The 21440-nt window shown below is 42.3% G+C and overlaps 2 protein-coding genes across 8 annotated transcripts; one reads left to right on the top strand and one right to left on the bottom strand.

Moving 5' to 3' along the window:
- Nucleotides 1-51: 51 nt before the first annotated feature.
- Nucleotides 52-5632, bottom strand: LOC309357240 (secretoglobin family 1D member 2-like). The gene is made up of 3 exons (XM_081889351.1): nucleotides 5493-5632; nucleotides 1540-1730; nucleotides 52-308 (listed from the first exon to the last, which is right to left on the bottom strand). The coding sequence occupies exons 1-3, from the start codon at nucleotides 5545-5547 to the stop codon at nucleotides 261-263; spliced, it is 294 nt and encodes a 97-aa protein (XP_081745477.1). The 5' UTR covers nucleotides 5548-5632; the 3' UTR covers nucleotides 52-260.
- On the top strand, nucleotides 3217-21291 carry NLRP6 (NLR family pyrin domain containing 6). Of its 7 annotated transcripts, none has more exons than XR_014163051.1 (10): nucleotides 3217-4699; nucleotides 9216-9331; nucleotides 11719-12026; nucleotides 12529-12570; nucleotides 13454-15110; nucleotides 15928-16014; nucleotides 17227-17397; nucleotides 18030-18096; nucleotides 19594-19767; nucleotides 20763-20902. XR_014163051.1 is itself a non-coding variant. In XM_081889288.1 (10 exons), the coding sequence occupies exons 3-10, from the start codon at nucleotides 11741-11743 to the stop codon at nucleotides 20947-20949; spliced, it is 2775 nt and encodes a 924-aa protein (XP_081745414.1). In that variant the 5' UTR covers nucleotides 3217-4699; nucleotides 9216-9331; nucleotides 11719-11740; the 3' UTR covers nucleotides 20950-21291. The 7 variants fall into 7 exon arrangements, 6 of the variants coding, with proteins under 6 accessions (XP_081745414.1, XP_081745415.1, XP_081745418.1 ...); XM_081889288.1 differs by having other exon boundaries at nucleotides 17926-18096; nucleotides 20763-21291; XM_081889289.1 differs by having other exon boundaries at nucleotides 9227-9331; nucleotides 17926-18096; nucleotides 20763-21291.
- The last annotated feature ends 149 nt before the right edge of the window (nucleotides 21292-21440 follow it).

The raw sequence follows: 21440 nt of genomic DNA on the forward strand, positions 1-21440 counted from the left end.
TGTTTTCAGTTGTTTCTTTTTTTAAAAAAAACAAACACCTCCAAACTACGCCACTGGTATGCTTTTTGTTTATTAAGGAAAAAAGTGACTACAAAGAAGCCTGTGAAGAGGCCCAATCTTGAAGAGCGGGATCATTTGAGAAAATATACGTTTCAGCAGGATGAAGATCGGTGAAAGAGAATCACAATCAACAGCTAGCGTGACCATCATGGGTTCCTGTTCTGGTTAGGGCTGGTGGACCAGGAGAATTCCTCAAAGCTTCAGTTTTGCAGCAGTTTTGGCTTTTCACATTCATGCAGGATATTTAACTGGAACAAAGATTGTCAATAGAAAGGTATGCTGTAATTCACATGGAGAATAGGATAAAACCTAATCATATAATCATATCTGTCTCTGATATGGTAGGTCGTGTCTAGGCTGTCCTAATCCAGGGTTAGCCAACATGGTGCCTGAGGGCACCAGTACCTCCTGTGCTGCCTGCAAAAGGTCTCAGTAAATAGCCCCTCAAAAATCTATAATGCATGAGGGACTGTTTGCTTTTCCTGCACAGTTCCTGTTTGCACTTACTCAGCCTCTCCAAGATGGACCATGCGTGCCCCTTTAAACAAGCTACATTTCAGTGAATGCCAGGATTAGACACACGCCCTCCCATCTGTGCTGAACAGGGGAGAGGTGCAAAGAGCTTCTCTCTGTGAGCGAGTGCAGTAGGGGCGAATGTAGGCGATTTTTCCTCCTCCACTGATGGAGATGGCTGATGGGGAGGGGCTCTGCACCATTTTGTGTCCTGTCTCGTTTTCTGCTCTTCTACATGTGGCAGCCATTTTATAACTAGAACCCTGTGCTTTCTCAAAATTCTGAATGTGTCCTCTAGCCCAGAAAGGTTGACAACTCCTGCCCAAATCTCAGAGACTGAATGTGCTTCTTTAATGTGGGAGCTTTTGCCCTTTACTACCAATCCCCAGGGGCTGGAAACCCTCACTGGCATAGCTGTCAACTTTTCTCCTTACTTGTAAGGAATCCTATTCGGAATAAGGGAATTTCCCTTTTAAAAAGGGGAAACGTTGACAGCTATGCTCATTGGTTGTAAAATATTCTTTCCTAGCAGAGATACACTTTTGGTGCCAATTTTCTAATTTTTATGCAACAGATGAAGACAGTTTGAATCTTCTGAACTTTTAATGGGTTGCTTTAATTCTTGGTGTTTCTCTGCTTTTATTACAACCTTTTTGCTATCTAATTAAACTTTCTCTGTGTGGTTCTTTTTTATTATCTGACTTTAGTATTTATTATTGAATGAAAAATAAACAATACAGTTAACTCATATAGACACCCAGCCAGCTTATGCTGGAGTCATGATGTGATAAACAGCCATATCTGAACAAGGCCTCAGAGCCTACTTCCACTGAAACATATTGTGTCTGTGGTGACTTGAGGCAATCTGTCATAGCAGTTTTTAGACCTCAAATAATGAATGTGCATTTGTGAATTTGCCCCAAACTGTGATTTAAGTGTTGGGTATATGTGTGTGAAAATAATTACCAGCACTTGGCTTTTTGCCATTAGAACGGATTCCGGAAGACCGACTGCACATTGTTTAAGCACAGAAGCAGCTTTCTTCATTTCTTCGGTGGTGGCAAAGCGATCAATTGCTTTCATGTAGTCATCATGCGAGGCAAAAAGGAAGTTTGTGAGGGTATCAACAAGAACGGGGCAAGTTTTGATAGCAGTAGCTGGAAAGGAATGGAAAATGCTAGATTTTGAGTGAGGAAATCGGAATTGTGATAAAAGTTAGCAGGCTTTGAACCAGTTAAACATCACATGGCAAAACACAGGTAGTGTAGCTTTGACTAGAGTATTCAAGTTAAGCAGAAACTATGAGTGCATGACTGCATGATAAAAAACAAATATATAACAGATAAAAATATTTTTAATTAATCTGTTACTTTTGTGAATCTGTCAGCTTTCTACTTTTTCACCTGCTAACTGGCTCCCTAGGGTAGTAAAAGAAACAGCATGCCCGATTCCATGACCCTGAATGACAAGGATTTTATTATTTCAGTCATGTCCATAAAATGGAACTTGGAGTGGGAGGCCGGGTGTCCAGGACACATTTGATCTTCTATTCCAGAAATAGATCCAGAAATAGATCAGGCACCAGTCTTCTTAACCTCCTCACCATACTGTAGCACCCTGCTTGTGGTTAACGCTTAGCTGGAATGAAATATTCAACGCAGCAACAGAGAAATTAAAATAATAATTTATTTGTCAGACAAATAAATGAGAGGCTCAGTGGTATATGGTTACCAAGCTTTGGCCTGGCCTCCTGCCATTATGGCCAGCACTTATATTCCCTTAATCCAGCCCCCCTTTGCTCCTCCTTGGGCTGCCTCTGTTCAATCAGCCTGGTTGGATTTCCTATTGGCTGATTGCTATAACTAATCACAAAAAGATACACCCATATCCTCCTGTCCTTATAAGGGAGACAAAGAGCTATATATAAATGACAAATAAGTAATAATATCTCTTACATGGAATCTTAATTACCAGCTCACCTCTTGCCCTCCTTGCCCTATTGCCTTCTAAAACAAATGGTTAATCTTACATTTTTATCTTCAAGGATCTTGAGTTAATCATCATTGAAAGATCTCCTTCATTTGAGGGTCTTTTAAACAAATGCCTGACAACTATATATCAGAAGTGTTCGATGGCGTCTCCTGTCTGGCAAGGGGGGCTAGGCTCATTTGCCCCTCTGGTCTCCTATTGCAATATGACTCTATGAATCTAGCATTTCTTAAATCCTTTGCATAATTACATTTAAGCCAATATATTTAAGCTAATATATTTCATACATTATCATAGGTAGCCTTTTAAAAAAAATAAAACCTTTGTAAAATAAAAAGGAAGGAACTCAGTAAAAAACAGCTTTTAAAGATTTCCCAAAAATGCTCTCATTCTTCCAGCCTTTTTTATGTTCTGTAACATGCAGGATCAGTGTCCTTGCTCTCAGTCTGTAATTTCCTCTTTTTTTTTAAACGACTTTGAGAATTGTTTTTCCTGCTATAAATCAGGGGGCCACTTATCTAGGAGGATAGCCAAGGTTTTCTGCCTGGCATGAAACATTTGAAAATCTAAGCCCATTTAATTTAGGAACCTGATCAAGATATAAGCCAATATAAGTCTTGATTAAAAATGCAGTCTATATTCAGATGCCACAATACCACCAAAATCCTCTTGAGACTTTCACACAGAATTCACCTATTCTTTTTTGGGTGTGCAAACATGGCATGATTATGTACATTCAGTACTGGATACAGGTGCCATGTCATCCCTGTCCCAAATTATTCGTTGATCTAAAACACATTCTGCTGGAACAGTTATAATCCGTTCTGCACCGATAATGCACTTCTCAAGCGCTTGCTGCCCACATGCTTACACTGAGAGCACTTTCTCAGCTCTCCTTCTCCTATTGGGAAAGCCCTATGGACATTGCAGGACTGTGCCACTCGCCCTCATCATATTTAACTTGTCTTTGAATGAAATAGGCAAAATAAGAAACAGTGCAGTCATTTAGCCTCCTCTGTATACTAGAATATATCCACAGCATATCAACACACCGGTTTCCATCCCCTCTTTTGAAAGGCTATTATGTGTATATTGTATATACTCAAGTATAAGCTGACTTTTTCAGCACATTTTTTATGCTGAAAAGGCCCCCCTCAGCTTATACTTGAGTGAGGGTCCTTTCGGGCTGTTCCTTCCTCCTCCGCCGCCTTTGCCACTGTTGGCGGCAGAGGAAGAGGAACAAGCAGCCCGAAAGCAGCCCTTTCAGGCTGCTTGTTCTTCCTCCGCCACTGCTGCCACCAGCCTCTGGTGTGGTGAAACGGCTTATACTCGAGTCAATACATTTCCCCAGTTTTTTGTAGTAAAATTAGGTGCCTCGGCTTATATGCGGGTTGGCTTATACTTGAGTACATACGGTATATGGTCTGTTCCAACACTGAGTGAAATAGAGAACGCCATTGCACACAAGTTTGAAAACAAGCCCACCTGTGTGTACAGACAACAGGGCTAGTAGCTGCAGCTTTGTATGATGTTATTGCATTAAGGTATGTACAATTGCAAACTGCTATGTACAAAAAAACCAACCCCTGCGTGGTTTCAAAGACTACATGCGTGCACATCCTTATTCTTTCCCAACCCTATCTTTTGGGGTCACCCTTGGGGTAGGAGACTTCTAGCTTTCTCTCTCTCAGGTAGATTCTATGTAATGATAACAAAAGACTAGAGCTATTTACAGCTCTGCAAGACACTCTCTCTGTTTTGACCAAGTTGTCTTCTAAATAACTCCAGTACTGAGCAGCTGGTGCAGGCTAGCCTTTGCATATAAACATAACAGTCTTACCCAGAATACCTGTGGGGTGAAATACTTTCCCCCCACATACGTCCAAAGAAAGCTGTATGAGCAAAAATGAGCACATAAGCCCAGATCCATTTACCCACAACACTGGATGCTAATAAGCAATTGTGAATTGTGAGTGGGGCAGAGCCATCCTCCTAACACTGGTGTCACTGCATCCTAGCTGGGCGAGGCTAGGATGAGGTAGAGTAGGGAGCAGCAAGGTCAGAGCCGCATGGGTATGCCAATGGAAGCTCTGGATTGGCTCTGCTGGTGCACCCATCCTGCCACAGAGCTATCAGGGTAAGCTGAAGCAAAGCTGACTTTGGAGGGTGGCTCCATCCAACCATACGGACATCAGAGAGAGAGAGAGAGAGAGAGACTGGCCTATGAAATGCATTTGGGGGTAGTGTCAGGGACTGGACTCAGGAGGAATGGTGGGGACCGCCGCACCCTCTTCCTGAACCTTCCCGAGAAGAGGAGGACAGTATAGATTTAGAATAGTGGTTTGCAGAAGGTCATAGTTCAGAGGCTGGAGAGGGGAGAAGCTGGGAAATATTGGGAGAGCAGCAGGAAGAAGAAGCACCAGGGGAGAGACAGCTGACAGACTCAGTGTCTTTAGACAGCATTCCTGACCCCTCCTCTCCCAGGACCTGGCGTGCATTGAGAGTAGGAGAACAGAAAGCACAGAGGCAGAAAGCACAGATCAGCCGGCGCAGGGATGATGTATAATAGGAGAGACGGAAGGGGTGGGACTTTACTTGGAGCAACGCCGTTATCTGAGAGGCGGCATCCTCCGTCTCTCTCTGTGAATATTGAATAAAATACCATGGTAAGAACTTCTTGTTTTACCATTTCTGATTGCCAGCCAGGAGGGTGGGGGATCGGATTCCCTGAAGCCTGACAGCTAGGCAACTTTATACTGCTACTGAAAACTAATTTGAGCAGCAGGATAACAATGACTTACAAATTTTAGGTATTTAAGGAAAACTGTTTAGTATGAAATTGTCCAGTATGAAACTCTTTCCTATGGAAGCATCCATACTTACCCAAAAAGGTCCATTGAGACTAAAATGACTTGTTATAGGCAACTCACCTGAATAACAGCAAACCAACAGAGTGCCCAGGAGAAATACAGTTGTCAGCTTCATGGTGGAGATGGTTGTCTATTGTGTACCAGATGGCAACAGGCAATGGACTTCCTTTGGAAAGTTAAGCTTAAATATATATAGGAGACTGTTGGTTTTCCACCCAGCTGAATTTGTGCCAAATTACAGAAATAAATTCTTCAGAAATGTAATTCAAGCCATCTTTGTTCATGAAGTAGGTTCCCAGAGCAGGGGCGAGGGGAAAGTACAACTATAGCTCTTTGATCTTGTTCCCATGAGAATGAAGTGGCCCATAGAAGCCACTTGTTCCTGCTATGCACAAATGCAAAACGATAAAGGATATTTTGCAAACTGGAGAAGTGAAGCATGTGGTTACAAGAAGAATGAATTATGTAGGATCACATTAAAATGTAAAAGGAACTGAAAAGCTTATTAGTGCCAAAGAAGTTCATATCCAGTTCAGGTATGACCAATAACACAGAAACAGGCCTTAATCTCTGTTTTAGATAAAATTTGTCAGTAGTGACAGCTGAAGAAGCTATAAAACAACAAAACTGGTTTGGGCAATTTTGGAGAAGCAGGTGTAAAAGGGTAAAGGGACCCCTGACCATTAGGTCCAGTCGTGGCTGACTCTGGGGTTGCGGCGCTCATCTCACTTTACCGGTAGAGGGAGCCAGTGTACAGCTTCTGGGTCATGTGGCCAGCATGACTAAGCCGCTTCTAGCGAATCAGAGCAGCGCACAGAAACACCGTTTACCTTCCCGCTGGAGCGGTACCTGTTTATCTACTTGCACTTTGACGTGCTTTCAGACTGCTAGGTTGGCAGGAGCAGGGACCAAGCAACGGGAGCTCACCCTGTCGCGGGGATTCAAACCGCCAACCTTCTGATCGGCAAGTCCTAGGCTCTATGGTTTAACCCACAGTGCCACCCACGTCCCAACTAGAAGCAGGTGACTTTTTATTAAATATATAAAAACCTTAAATTGTGGTTTTATCCATTAAAAGAATGACCTGGGGACAGTCACTTTTGAATCAGCCAAAATGGTGAGCATTCCAGGGTACAATAATCACAGCTGTTATTAAAAAATTAGGCTAAGTTGTTAAAGTACTGACTGTTACTAGCCAGAAATGTTATTACTATTGTTAGGTTAAGCGAATCTGGCAATAAACCTTTGGGGATATAAATTGACATTTCTAGCTCTGTCAAACTCAGATTTCTCCATTTGAAAGGTTACATTGTTCTTAATAGGAATTTGACCAATTCATTTCTAACCAATAACTCATGTTTTCAGTAATTATGAAATTATTAATGCTGTTCTAGTGGACTACTCCCACCATTAAAGGGAAACTAAGATGACTTTAAACAAATAATTTATTGGCACTTGCTCAGTGCTAATTCCTAACGGTATAAGAGCTTAGCACTTAGTGACGGTGTTGGCAGCAAAATGACCTGCCCTTTTAACATTTGGGTTTGACTTCCTGCCAAATCATAAACAGTCTTGGTTCAATAACTTTCTGCAACATTTATCTTCTTATTTTAACAAATATTGACAGGGAAATCTACTGAAATGAACAATGGAGTAAACCTTTCCCCCTATAATGCAACAGTATCCACCTGAAAATTAGGAAGTATGCAGAAAAGATTTTATGGTCTGGTTCATGTACTTACCCAACCCACTCTTCCCCCAAGCAAAGAGAACTGATGAGCTGAGTAAATATATGACCTGGCCTCAAATGAACTGACAGGAGTCACCCAATGCTGTGCTCATGGATGCCTGGGCACCCACAAAGGCCCTCATTGGTGCCCCCAAGCAGGAGCCTCAGACTCAGAGCTTTCAGTGAAAGTGTGTGGGGCAGCTTTACTTTTGCTGATAAGGTGCCAGAAGGGAACCAGCTGTTCTGGGCTGAAAATAACTGGCATGCCTTCTTACAAGGCTTGCAATATTCCTCTGATTTCAGGCAAAACTGCAGGCATGATTGAATGGAAGAAGTAAATCCTGTTGAGGGGCTGTACTATTCCGCTGAATGAAATGTATGAAATGTATGAAACCTGAGAGGTCCCCTCTGCCCATTTTCTAGAAATCTCTTTCTTTGCTGTTATTTAGGAGAGGAAAAGGGGTCACCAGTGACTAACCCAGGACGCTGCCTTGCCTTGGGTTTGCCATCAACCTCCCATGTGTGTGGAGGAGCTGAAATCCAGACCTCCACACATGGAGAGCCAGAGAGCTGTTTGGAGAAGAACATAAGCAGTAAAGGCAAGAGGCAGGCAGCAATTTGGGGAGAGGGCTTTGGAAACACACTGTTTTCCTTCCCCCTTTCCTGCCTTGTAGCCCAACAAGGAGCAATTTGAGTTCGAGTTTTAATATAGCTGTTTTGCGCAACATCAGTTTGAGCTGGTAGAAGCAAGATGGCTTGGTTGTGCTTAAAGGTAAAGGGACCCCTGACCATTAGGTCCAGTCGCGGATGACTCTGGGGTTGTGGCGCTCATCTCGCTTTATTGGCCAAGGGAGCCTGCATACAGCTTCCGGGTCATGTGGCCAGCATGACTAAGCTGCTTCTGGCAAACCAGAGCAGTGCACAGAAACGCCGTTTACCTTCCCGCCAGAGTGGTACCTATTTACAGTATCTACTTGCACTTTGATGTGCTTTAGAACTGCTAGGTTGGCAGGAGCAGGGACCAAGCAATAGGAGCTCACCTCATTGCGGGGATTCGAACCGCCGACCTTCTGATCGGCAAGCCCTAAGCTCTGTGGTTTAACCCACAGCGCCACCCGCGTCCCTGGTTGTGCTTAGGTGACTAGCAAATAGAAGCACAGGTGCCACCCAGCAAAATGTCACTACACACATTAAAACAACCACCACCCACCTGCAGAATACAGTTCTTTGTGTACACACTTGAGTGGCATGTGGTTTTATGCTGTTCTTTTCTTCTTAGGGTGTACACACATGACAGTCTAAAATGGATTTGATGCATTTTGTGTGTGCATGTTTTACATGTTGTAAACAGAGCACCCAGGTGGAAGCCTGAAGTTTCTGCCTAATTAATTTGGATTTCCCCAGTCCATGGATTATTTGATGGGGGGGGGGAATAGCAGTACTTCACACATGGAGAGTGGAAAAAGAATCTCCCCGTTTCTTTAGCCCCCCCCTCCTTTTTTGCCTAGGAAAGTTCTCCGGGCATGAGCAGCAGGACTTGCCTGGTGAATCAGTTAACAGCAACATGGCCAGAAAAGAACAGAGCTGGAAGAATTTAGTGGCTCTTGAAACTTATTTTTTATGCAAAAGTGGTAAATAAATTATTATTATTTTTTAATGAACATTTGGCTCTTTGTGGGACATTTTTGAAAGGTTTGCTTTGGTAAGATGTATTGCTGTGCAATTTCACAGACAAAACACATGCATCTGTGTGCATGGCCACAAAGGACCTCAGGTTCCTGGAACTTTCAGAAGCCAAGAGAGCAATAATTGAGGAGACAACAGGCACCGTGGGAACACACTCCATTAAGCAATTGCTACGTCGAAGAAGTAAAATTCACAGAATAGAGAAGTATTTTCTTTTTACTGAAACTGAGCACACACTGAAACAATGCTAAACAAGACACATATTCCCTTTGATATCAGTCAGACAGCATTTAGGGCAGTTCAGAAAACAGGAAAGATTTGGGTTTGACAGTTTTGCAACAATCAAGTATGATGTAAATGTTTCCTAGTTCCTCTTCAGGGGGTCTAAGGTAGGAATCTCCTCTCTATGCTCAGAAAGTGGATCCAAGTGAATCCAAGGCATAGCCAGATTTCTTACTCACAGCATTATCCTTGCTAACTAATGGTAAGTACATAATTTTCTTTATTATCTTCCAGTATTTGCCGGTTTTAATCATAGTGTTGATGAAAGGCCAACTGTCATCTATGAAGTTTGCTATTTGGAAACTGTCTGCCTGTCCAAAATCCCCAGGGTGATTGTGAGATGGAGAATGAAATTAGGGAGGCATCTAAAGGAGGAAGTGCTGTAGGCAGCGCTTTTCCTGGGGGTATGCAGGGGTACGCATACCCTAAACATTTTGTGAATCTAAGTTTGGCCTCATTGAGGGGCAGTATTTCAACATGAGTAGGAAAATGAGAGTACCCCTAAACATTTTTTGGGGGGTGGGGGAGCACTGGCTGTAGGAATGGGTGACTTCAGTTACTCTCACACAGGCTGAGTAGGTGTGTGTTCCAGTAATGACAAAGATATAACATTTCTAGATATCCTAAATGACTTAGACCAGTGGTTCCCAATTAGGTAAGTACTGTGCCCTCTCCCGCCTCCCCCCCCCCATTTTTCAAAAGCCAAGCCATGGACCCCTTTTGAAAATGTTGATATCTCTATGGTAGTTTTTTGTTATGTGGATGGTGCCACAGACCCCTTGGGTGGGTTACGCAATTGGAAACCGCTGCCCTAGACAATTGGTCATGAAACTGTCCAGAGGGGCAATGACTCTGGGCCCCAGTGGGGTAGCACCCAGGGCCTGATGCAAGATGTAAGTGTAACTGAACCAATTACTGGACAATTGCTGAGGAAGTTGAAAGGCAATGGCAGTGCTTTTCTTCTAGAAGAAAATTTGCAGGTGCTCATCATGTACAGTGGTACCTCAGGTTAAGAACTTAATTAGTTCCAGAGGTCTGTTCTTAACCTGAAACTGTTCTTAACCTGAGGTACCACTTTAGCTAATGGGGCCTCCCGCTGCCGCCGCGCGATTTCTGTTCTCATCCTAAAGCAAAATTCTTAACCCGATGTACTATTTCTGGGTTAGCGGAGTCTGTAACCTGAAGCGTCTGTAACCTGTAACTGTAGTTGTTATAGTAAGTGCCATACTTTTAAACAGGTCCTGGACCTCTGTGCTGCCCTGACAGTACCACTGTCAGATGCCCCATCTTGAGTGAGTGAGGGTGCAGTGCAAATATGGCAAAAGTAGGCACTGAGCACCTCAGTCACCTTAATGTTGTTTATAGTACCTAGCTCATTTCCCCATTGAGTTATGAGCCACCCTACAGTGTTCTACAATGTTCTCATTATGTTTCATATACTTAACAGACATGGCTCTTTATTTTTATGTTTCCATTGTTTAATTATACTTTGGTTTCAGCAGGGGGTTGTTGCTTGTCTTGTTTTGTCTCTGCATTGTGGACTCATGCGCAGCAGGTTGGAGGTTACTGGGGAGTGGGGAAGGGGGTGGGGGTGGGAAGTATAAATGCAGTAAAGAAAGACACTGAATTAGGATTGAAATGGGTGGGCCAGGAGTGCCTCTTGATTAATGCCAATTGTCCAAATTATAGAGGAATCAACCACAAGCCATGCCGAAGACGGAGGTTCGTCCATGGCAGGGACACACTCCCAGGTCACACCCTCTCTGCCTTTCAGGTTGGCAGAAACGGGCTTGCACGGCACAGTGGGATGCAGTGAACTCCCCAGACTCTGGGGAACATTGCCAGCAGGGCTTATATCTTATAAATCCTGGTTTTCTCCTGCCTGAACCTCCTCACAGCCCATGGAGGGCTACCAGGAGTGACCACCATTGACTCGTGATGTGAACTGAAACCTCTAAGGCCATTACTGACGTCAGCCAGCTGTGCAGCTGATCCTCAGCACCCTGGCACTCTGGTGGCCACAACTACCGCTACTGCTTGAAGACTGTAAGCAGTTTTTCTTGCATCACTGTCCTGCTGATGTTCTTAGTTTAAACATCTTCCTTTAAATTTCCTGTTTCTATTCTATTTTTAAACATTTTTAAAATCTACATTGTGTCAGAGCTGGGTAGAGCCTTCATAGTAGTCCCTTTCACTTCCTTGCAGTGTTTAACGCATTTTCAAACACCACAATCCTCATTAGTTGTAGTAGTAGCAGCGTTCAAGGCATAGGTATGCAACTTTGGAGCAGTTTGTGAGCACTGCATTTTATAAACTGATTCATATTAAAATAAACATTCCAAAAAATAACTCTGATGCCTCAAAACTAACAGAGACAGTGCACACATAGACAAGTATACATGCACACATTAGTATAGAGTGAGTTTCCCCAGTCTGAAAGTTTAGGACTTGCCATAGTCAAGCGACCTGGATATGCAGCCATTTATTTTCCTTTCTGTAGGCAACTAATCACATCCACCATGTTTATTTTAAATTTCCTTTTTAAATTATGTAATTAAACTCGTACTTTGCTTCTTTTTTATATTTCAGTTTAGTTCTTTGATTCTTAACGATGGGAAACAAGAGCAGCCGAATCAGTGACCTTCTCTTACTTGTGCTCGATGACCTTGCTCAGGAAGACTTCAAAAGGTTTAAAGACAAGCTCTCCTATTCAGACCTCGAAGGAAAGCGTTTCATAATTCCCCGAAGTCGGCTAGAGAACGCGGACAGGGTAGATACCAAGAATCTCCTGCTCAAGTGTTATGGTGGAGATGATGCAATAGATGTAGCCATACAAGTGCTCTCGGATATTAATCAGAAAGAGTCTGCTGCTAAACTCAGAAAAGAGAAAGAGAAAGGTAAGGGACTCTGAGAAAACCTGCAACTCATTTCCCTCCATGCATCTCCAGCTGGAACAAAAAGCAGCCATGAACAAGCTGTGCTTAACACAGGTGATCCAACTAGCTCTACTTACCACTTCGGTCCAGAGTGCAAGTGTCTTCTAGAAAAGAGTTATGAAATGATTATGTACAAAGAGTTTACACTTATCGAGTCTGGCAAACTTGCTCAGAATTAACTACTACAGCACACCACTGCAATGGTTGCAACATTGAATTTGTATGTGAGAAACTCAGTTGGACTACCGGATAGCTTTGGGGAACACATTGTCTTTTAGCCTAAGCTGGGGGGCAGAGAAAGGAAGAAACTCCAGATGCTTGAAGAAAGATTTATTTCAAGCCCAATGCATTTTGGGATAATCCTTCTTTGGGCCACCAGGTGTCCCTCTGTGAATAATACACATGTGTCAGATTACACTAAACTAAACAGGTATTCTAAGTACAATTTCAATTCTCCTTTCAGGTTTGGTGTCCGGTCAGAAAGCACTGGAGATATCACCAAAAGGTACATAAAACCCACAGCAGGTCATTCCTCTTATCAAAGCCTTAGAAGTTTGGGTTTAACACCTTAGCAAATCTGATTCACTTGAAAGTATTTTGAGGGAGCTGCTGAGTGCACATGATTTTGGGTGTTGGATCTGGGTGGTTGCTATTCCATTAAAGTGGTGAACATGGTCTTGAACTATATATATACAGGACAGCAGCACACCTTTCTATGGAAATGATCTAGAGTCCTGTTTGCATATGGAGGGTAGAGTGCTGAGGCCTTCCTCCCTGTGTACAAGCGGACCATAGAAATATTAGGGCAGGGCAGGCCTTCTCTGAACCAAAGCAAAAGCCCACCTAGTCCAGCAGTCCATTTCAATAATGGGTCACACCCTGGCCACACCTACATGCAGCCTCTCAGAACTTGCCTGTCTGCCACTGCAATCCAGGTAAACAAGGCATCTAACTCCACCTTCTAACCCTGTACAGAGACTCCAGCCACAGTAAGGTATTAGGGCTAGAGTGGAGAATCTGTGGCCCTCCAGATGATGGATCACAGTTCTCATCATCCCTGACAATTAGCTGTGCTGGCAACAGCATCAGGAAGGTAATATGTTGGCAATTCCTTTGTTAGGGCTTGAGCGCCCAAGTGTCTTGGATCTGAGTCCAGTATCTAGCCCAGCATCCACAGGCCTCAGTAGGGTCCCAGTTTGTTTTCTACCTGCCCCACACCTGACATCATATGTGATGTCAGGTGCTGGACAGGCACAGATGAATAATCAAGAACTTAATATTCCTGAGTAGCTGACATTCCTGAGTCTACTCCTGAGAACTATATCATTAAACGTTTCATTTGCATTGTTTCATGTACTCTCCCCCAGTGCTTTCTTTCTTGTTATTAGATTACAGGATTAAATACAGAGAATATGTATGGGAAGAATATCAAGTAATTCAAGACAAAAATGCCCTCCTTGGTCAATGGGTGAACCTAAACAGAAGATACACCCAACTCTTGATCATTCAGAAACATTGCCTGCTGGAAGAGAAGCAGCACGAAATTATGTCCACAGGAAGGAAACATGCCAACATGATGGGCAAGCAAGCCAGTCCAGGCAGTATTGCAACTTTATTTGATCCCGACGATAACAGAGTGAACCCTAGAACTGTCGTGCTCCAAGGGCCTGCTGGGATTGGAAAAACAATGACAGCGAGGAAGATTATGTTGGACTGGGCAGTTGGCAAACTCTACCAAGGCAAGTTTGATTATGCATTCTACATAAATTGCAGAGAAATTAACTTGATGACTGAGCAGAAGAGTCTGACTGATTTAATCTTTTGGAACTGTCCTGAGAGAAATGCTCCCCTGGAAGATATTTTTGCAAACCCAGAGAGGCTCCTGTTCATAATCGACGGTCTTGATGAACTGAAATTTTCCTTAGAATCCAATGAGGAACATCTGTGTTTCGATCCTAGTCAAAAGAAGCCGGTGAAAGTTGTACTGAGAAGTTTAGTCAGGAAAAGCATTCTTCCCAAATCATATTTAATCATCACTACAAGGCCAATTGCTCTGGAGCAACTGCAGAAGTGTCTGAAGTATCCCCGCTACATAGAGATCCTGGGGTTTTCAGAGAAGGACAGGGAAGAGTATTTCCACAAGTATTTTGGGAATGAGAGGCAAGCGGTACAAGCTTTTGGGGTTGTGAAAGCGAATGAGATGCTCTTCACCATGTGCTTTGTCCCCATTGTGTGTTGGATCATCTGCACCGTGATGAAGCAACAGATGGATAGAGGGGAAGATCTCGTGCAGACTTCAAAAACAACTACCTGTGTATACATGTTTTATTTAACTAGCTTACTCAGAGATCACAGTCCAGCGTTGGAAAGAGGTAAACAGAAACATTTCCAAAACCTTTGTCTCTTAGCCAGAGAAGGAGTCTTGACAAGGAAAATACTCTTTGAGGATGATGACCTCCAAAAACATGGCTTAAAGGAGGCTGACATCCGGTCACTCTTCCTTCACAAGAAACTTTTCCAGCAAGATATTGATTGCCAATCTGCCTACAGCTTCATCCACTTAAGTTTCCAAGAGTTTTTTGCGGCCTTGTCCTACGTGCTAGAGGAAATACCAGAAATGGCCGACAAATCAGATAGCTGTTATGAAGACGTGAGAAAGTTGCTAAAAGATTTTGGAGAGGGTGGAAATGAGTACTTAGTGTTGACAGTCCGCTTTCTGTTTGGTCTTTTAAATGAGAAAAGTAGGAAAACCATAGAGAAAAGTTTAGGTTGTAAAATTTGTTCAGAAACAAAACAAGTGCTTTTGGACTGGATCGAAGCTGAGGTGGCATCAAAGAGCTGTCAAAAGCAATCTGAGATATTCTGTTGCTTATATGAAATTCAAGAAGAAGAGTTTGTGGGAAGAGCAATGGACTGTATCCCTGAGATTAAGCTGTATGATAAGTGCCTAGGGAACGCATTCAACTCTCTGGTTATTTCATTTTGTCTGAGACACTGTCGTAAAGAACAGTCCTTCCATCTTGGATACCTACTTTTTTTGTCAAGGTATGTGAACCCATCAGAAGACACTGTTCAGATCAGTTCAGGGTTTTTGCTTTTTTGTTTTAGCTAAAGTGCAAACCAAAACTTTGGTCCATTTAATTATGCCCTTTCCTGGGATATTCTGACCACTATGGCCCATGCAATGGCAACCTCATAGTTAGATTATGATCAAATATATAGGTGGTTAAAAAAAAAAACAATTAAGAAAAGGTGTAATTCTCTGAAAGCCAAATAATGTTCCAGGTTTAAGATTCTATGTTGTATGTAGGTATGTTCAAGGGTACTAGGGCATGGGTAGCAGTGAATCTAGGGCACAGATTTTTCCAGAGAGCCCATTTTGTTAAGCCAGGGCACATAAAATTTTAGTTGCTAAAGCTCAAACTGAATGCAACAAATACGTATTTGCAAACATTTATATTGTACATGTTCATTCATGGCCATCACTCCCTTTTGAGCATATACTTGGTGGCAAACCCAGCTTTGCTGGTGCATACTTCATGAAAGAGTCCTAGTTTTGGTTATCAAGGGAAAGTTTCACTCAATGTGAATTTGACTTTTCATATTCTAAAATGTGCCTTTCTGTTGCTTATGTCTATGCCAACCTCTTTCAGAAGTGATTTCACCCAGAATGAGCACATATGTCAGCATTTATCCTCTAGGGCTAAAAATTACTCTTGATCAACAATCTTGTCTCTGTGCCCTGGAGGAGTTGTGTAAAACACACCCTACAACTTCACAGGTCATGATGCAACGTTGTCTGCTGCAGCTGTATGATCCAATTGCATAGCATATCCAACACACAGTTTTCTATTTTGTTTAGCTTATATTTTAATGGAAGAGTGGATGAAAACCTGCCTCTCCTATTTGAAGGACTGAAGGATCCAAGGTGCAACGTAAGAGAGATCTGGTAGGTAGCTGGCAATGATACATTTGTTCTTTCATGTCCTGTGCATCTCTGCCTTAGTTCATCTCACACAGCTTTCCATTAGCATGCCCAGGGCCCAGATGCCCTCAGCCCTGTCGGGGGCTCAGCCAAATGCCCGAGGGCACAAACTGGGTAGGGATTGGGAGGGCTGTGCACACTACTCCCACCCCAGCATCTCTCCACAGGACTGTATGGAGATTCTAAGACTGTTCAGCTGGAAGCCTCCTCAGGATCTGGAAGCTTGTATTACTAGGGTTCCCACCTTTCAGTATGTTCTGCTGAATGCAATTGGAATGTCCCTTCAGCCCTTCATCTTCAACGGACAGAGTCTGAGAGTGGAGGGAGGCATTGAAGGTGGTGTACATGGCTCTTTATTTTACACCATTAAGGCAGGAAATAAATGCAATTTTAAAAATAATATATATGAGACCATATAGAAGTCTAGGGTTGCTGTAGACAACTGTTACCTTGGATAGGAATAGTTTTTCTTAGGTTTGCAGCTTTAGGTTATTTAAAGTAGCATCCATTGTAAAGGCCTTTTTATTGTTTGGAGATAGCAGCAGCCAACTTTTTGGACAAATGTGCAGCAAGTCAAATCTAGAGGACTGGAAGGTGTGACATTCTGGTATATGAAGGCAGTGGGACGTTGGAGTAGAAGAGTCTTTTGAGGAGGGAGGGGGAAAGCCAGCTCCCTGCAGCTGCCCCCTCTCTGGCTAATGGATAGGGCTATGCAGCCTGGCCTTTTCCCTTGATGTGCAAGGAGATTCTGTTAATGATCACCTGAATAGTTAAAGTCACTACTGAAGTGAGTAGACTGCATTTCCAAAGCTGATTTTAAAAAGGAGAAGTCTGTTATCAGGGGCCGTCAATCCATGTCAAACTAGTTAAAAGTCAAAAGTATAGGCGTGGGCCTTCGTATGATTCACTTCCTGTTGGCACCCATCTGTCTCGGGAGACAATGGAGGAGTGTACTTTTGGGGGAGAGGTCAAGCTGTTGGATGGTTGCAGTGCCTGCTGTGGAGAGACCAATGCAGAAGAGATGTGCTTTGTTGCAGCAGATGAAGGCATCCCAGTTGCGCTGCTGCAGATGCACCATGGTGTTTCTTCACTTTGGCTCCTACAGTCAAAAAGCTTATCCCAAAGAAGTTGCAAAGAGTTGGGAAAGGGAAGACTGACTCCCTATTTCTTCCTCAGTTTTAAGCGATGTAATCTCAGAGCTGCTTCCTTTGAGATTCTTACCTCGGTCCTCACCATGAATCAACACATCAGAGAATTCAACTTACAGCAAAGCGACCTAGGAGAAGTGGGAGTGATCAACCTCTGTCAAGCACTCAAGCATCCCAACTGCAAACTGCAGACACTGAGGTGAGTGCTCATAGGTGCCTTTTATCAAAATCGTAAGGGCAGAACCTGGGTTACACTTGCCAGGGTTGCTATCCAAAATGGCTGCCTTGTGCCAAAGGATACCCAGCCTGGTTGGAAGACATAGTTGTAGTCTGTGATGCTCTGCCCCGCGTCCTGACACTGCAAATCTCCATGCCACTGATCTATATTTCTGAGTCACTGGAGGGTAAGTGGATAGTCAATGTGATGGCAAACTCAGTGGTTGGAATAAGAAATAAATTAAAACACATTAGTAAATATGTATACTGTTATATAAGTATTTGGCATAGCAATCACATCTAGAATATTGTTCACTGTGCTAGTCAGCCCATCTCTAATGCACTTTCTGAGGACAAAGGAAACAAAGCACTACGGTTAAGGAAAATGCCAAAGATAATGGGATTTCTACTTTGGGTTTTTTTTTTAAAAATGTGACCTACTTTTGAAACACAGTCAGTTTACTGAATACATTGTCATCATTAATTCCTCTTGAACACTTAAACCTTTCAGATTACGTTGCTGTAACCTCAGCCCCAAGTCATGTGAGAAACTAGCCTCTATTGTTCCTAAAAACCAGAACCTGAGAATGCTTTATTTGGACTTTAACAATATAGGGGATGCTGGACTAATAGAGCTCTGCCAAATGTTGGTGCATCCAGACTGCCAACTGCAGGTACTCAGGTAAGTGACCAATGGCTTATTGCAATCATAGGCAAATTATGGCTCTCCATGTACTGTTGGGCTTCAGCTCCCATCAGCACTGGCTAGCATGGCCAATGCCCAGGAATGTGGGAGTTGTAGTCCAACAGCTTCTGGAGGCCACAGCCCCCCCACTGGCTTTTTAAAAAAAACTTAGCATCATCTGAATTGCCTGGCTCGGTATAGATTTTCTCCTAAGCACAGTACACATTGCCCCAACTCAATTTTGACAAAAATAGCAAATATTACAAAATAAATTATTGTTTGTTGCCTGAAATTAATGCTACTGAAGATTTTTGATGACACACTGTAAATGTATTGTCAAAAGAATTGGTCTTCTATACGATGGCAGCATGAAATAGTAATTGCAACTCAATAGAAAACAGCCCGACTCTTACACTGGACACTTGGTACTGCTCACTCTGGAATATAGCTGTAATGGAGAAAATCACACATCATTTGAGTTTTTGTCAAAGACTAGGACCTCCAGACACTTGATTTGGCATTCCTAGGACATAATACAGCAGAACCATATCTTGGCTGTCTCTTAGTGCAGACCCAAGTCAGCAAGCCTGAGCTTCTACAGCCACCACCTGCCCTGGCAGGATTGGCAGCAACAGGTATGTTCAATGCTTGAGATTTCATTCTCTTGTTAATTATGCTGTTTTAAACGTGCATTTTGTATTTGACTTCCTTTAGTTATGTTTTCTTTTGAAATGTTTAAGTTTTTTTTTGGTTGTTATGTTAAATATGCATCCTGTTGTTGACCTTTGTAATGCTTTATTTTGACATCTTTAGATAATATTTTAGTACCCTGTTAATTATGTTGTTTTGAATGTATACTTTATATTTGACTTTCTCCAGTAATGCTTTATCTGATGTTTTAATGTGTTGCAAACCATATTGTTTTAAAATAGAAAGTGGTATAGAAATGAAATGAATAATTAACTATCAGAGACAATACACCCCATCAGCAGGCTCATATTTCTAAGCAGACTCGCTTTGCAGATGGCATAAATGTCATATTCCCTTATAACAAAGAGACAGCACATTGGGGGCAAGATTCTGCTACATCTCTTCTTCCTAACAGGCTAGTTGAGAAGGTGCAGTAGTAGTTCTGTCAACATGGGACCATTTAATCAGGTAGCCTAGCATAATCATGACTGTGGCAAAACCAGGGAGAGGTGCACATCTTGCAAGCAGAGACATTTCCATCATAAGCCACCACTGATAGGGAATGTCAGCCAAACTAGTCAGATTGGGAAATGGATGCAAAGTCTCAAATCTTGGGTGGGGGCTGTCCTCAATGAGTACATAAAGTGACCTTTCTTCTACAGGACTCATTTTATTTTCGTTGCAATAAGTTATAGACCCTGCAAAGGCAGATATTGTAAAAATATTCTGCCGCTGGACTTAAAGCCTGTTAAAGCTACTTCCATGTAAATAACTTTGTAATGGATTTTTCATCTCTTTGAACAGCTTGCTTGGTTGCAATCTCACTGCTGCTTGCTGTGTGAATCTTGCTTCTGTTCTCTGTAAAAACCAGTCCCTGCTAGAGCTGTCTCTAGGCCATAATGAAGAAATGGGAGAGGCTGGCGTGCAGCTCTTATGCGAAGGCCTTCAACATCCAAACTGCAAAATAGTTTCGCTAAGGTACTTGTTTCAAAGTATTTGAAATATCATAGGGATGTTAAAAGCAAATTGAACAGTGATGGGAACCTTTGACAAAGCGGTTCATAACTACATTGGGAATAAGATACTAATTATCAGCTGTACACAGAGTTTGGATAAGAATTGCTTCCAACAGATTTTAGGAGATTTGGGGCATGGTGCCATCAGTATGCTAAAGCACCCAGCTCTATTTCTCCATAGTATCAGGAGAACAATGCAGATCCTGGCCATACCTGGACACTGTGGTGGTCTGAATGGGAGAAAAGAAACCAAGCTTGAATGGAGGGGCTGTGGGTGAATGGTTTGTGTCTGAAAACGTAGACCAATTGCCTTAGACAAAGCTGCACTCTCCATAAACGAGCAGATATAATCTGGTGTACTTCTGGATCAACATTTTTCATCAAGCTGCAGTTAGCAATCATGCTTTTATGCTTTTATACATGTTGGCAGCCTCCCAGGATGGCTGGGGCAATCCAGCCAGATGGGCAGGGTATAAATAATAAAATTACTACTACTACTGCATTCTGCACTAACAAGATTGACACCCTGTCATCATATTACATTTCTGTTTGGAGAGCTGCACTGGCTGCTACTTTATTACTGGGGCAGATTGTAAGTATATGAAGCCCTCAAGAACTCGGAACCATTTTCTTGAAGGATTTTAACATGTATTTTTATTGTTATTCCTTAACTGATTCTGCTATTGCATTTTATGTTCATTTGTTTTTAACAATTGATTTTTAAGTGACTAGTTTCAAGGAAACCATTACAGTGGGAAGAGCAAAGGTGGACTAAAAACAATAGGCCAATAGCTTATGAGAAGCTTCCTTACAATAGAAGCAAATCAGTCAAAACTTCAGTTAGAAGAATGCAAAGTCATCTAGGACAACTGTCCTTCTGAGAGTTATTTGCAATAGATTTTGACCTTGGAGGTTTTCATTTACAGCAACCATTTCCTTATGAACTTTTATATCTAGGTTGGATTCATGTGGCCTGACAGAGGCATGTTGGGAAGCCTTTTTGGCAGCTCTCAAAACAAACCAGTCTCTGCGAGAGCTTGATCTACAAAATAACGATGATTTGAAGAGGTACCTGGAAGCTGATAAACGAAGCAGGATTAGAAAATTGAAGCAGCATAACTTTAGAATACAAATAAGCTTATAGGCCTACAACATGGGGAAGGTGGGTTTGCTTTTTTCTAATAAAGTTAATTAGTGGTTGTCTAATCTGTTAAAATGGTAGTTTGATTATCTGCATTTGATTTAAATTTTGTTTAGAGATTTATGATTAGTATATGGGCACATGTTCACATTTCTTCAACCTTGTTTCCTAAAAGAAAAAAGCAGCTTTTTCATCGCTGCTGGTGACAAACAGAATTCTCCTTTCCAGTCTGTTGTCTTCTCCATCTTTAGCCTCACACAGCAAGAAAATCTCAATTATCATTGAATACATGTGATCATATTTACAAAAAGATGTAATTAAATTGTGACACAGGAAAGCTAAAAAGGAGTACGTCTAGAATTTATGTCAATCCCACATCAGTTTCTTCTGATAAGATAACCTGTTCTTCATTCCACCTTTTCAATTTTTTACTTTTTCAGGTTCTTTTAAAATAGTAACAAGGCCTTGCACAGAATGCAATAATGACTGTCAAA

This window comes from Podarcis melisellensis (genome assembly GCF_964234715.1).
Source record: "Podarcis melisellensis genome assembly, chromosome: 1".
Lineage (NCBI taxonomy): Eukaryota > Metazoa > Chordata > Lepidosauria > Squamata > Lacertidae > Podarcis > Podarcis melisellensis.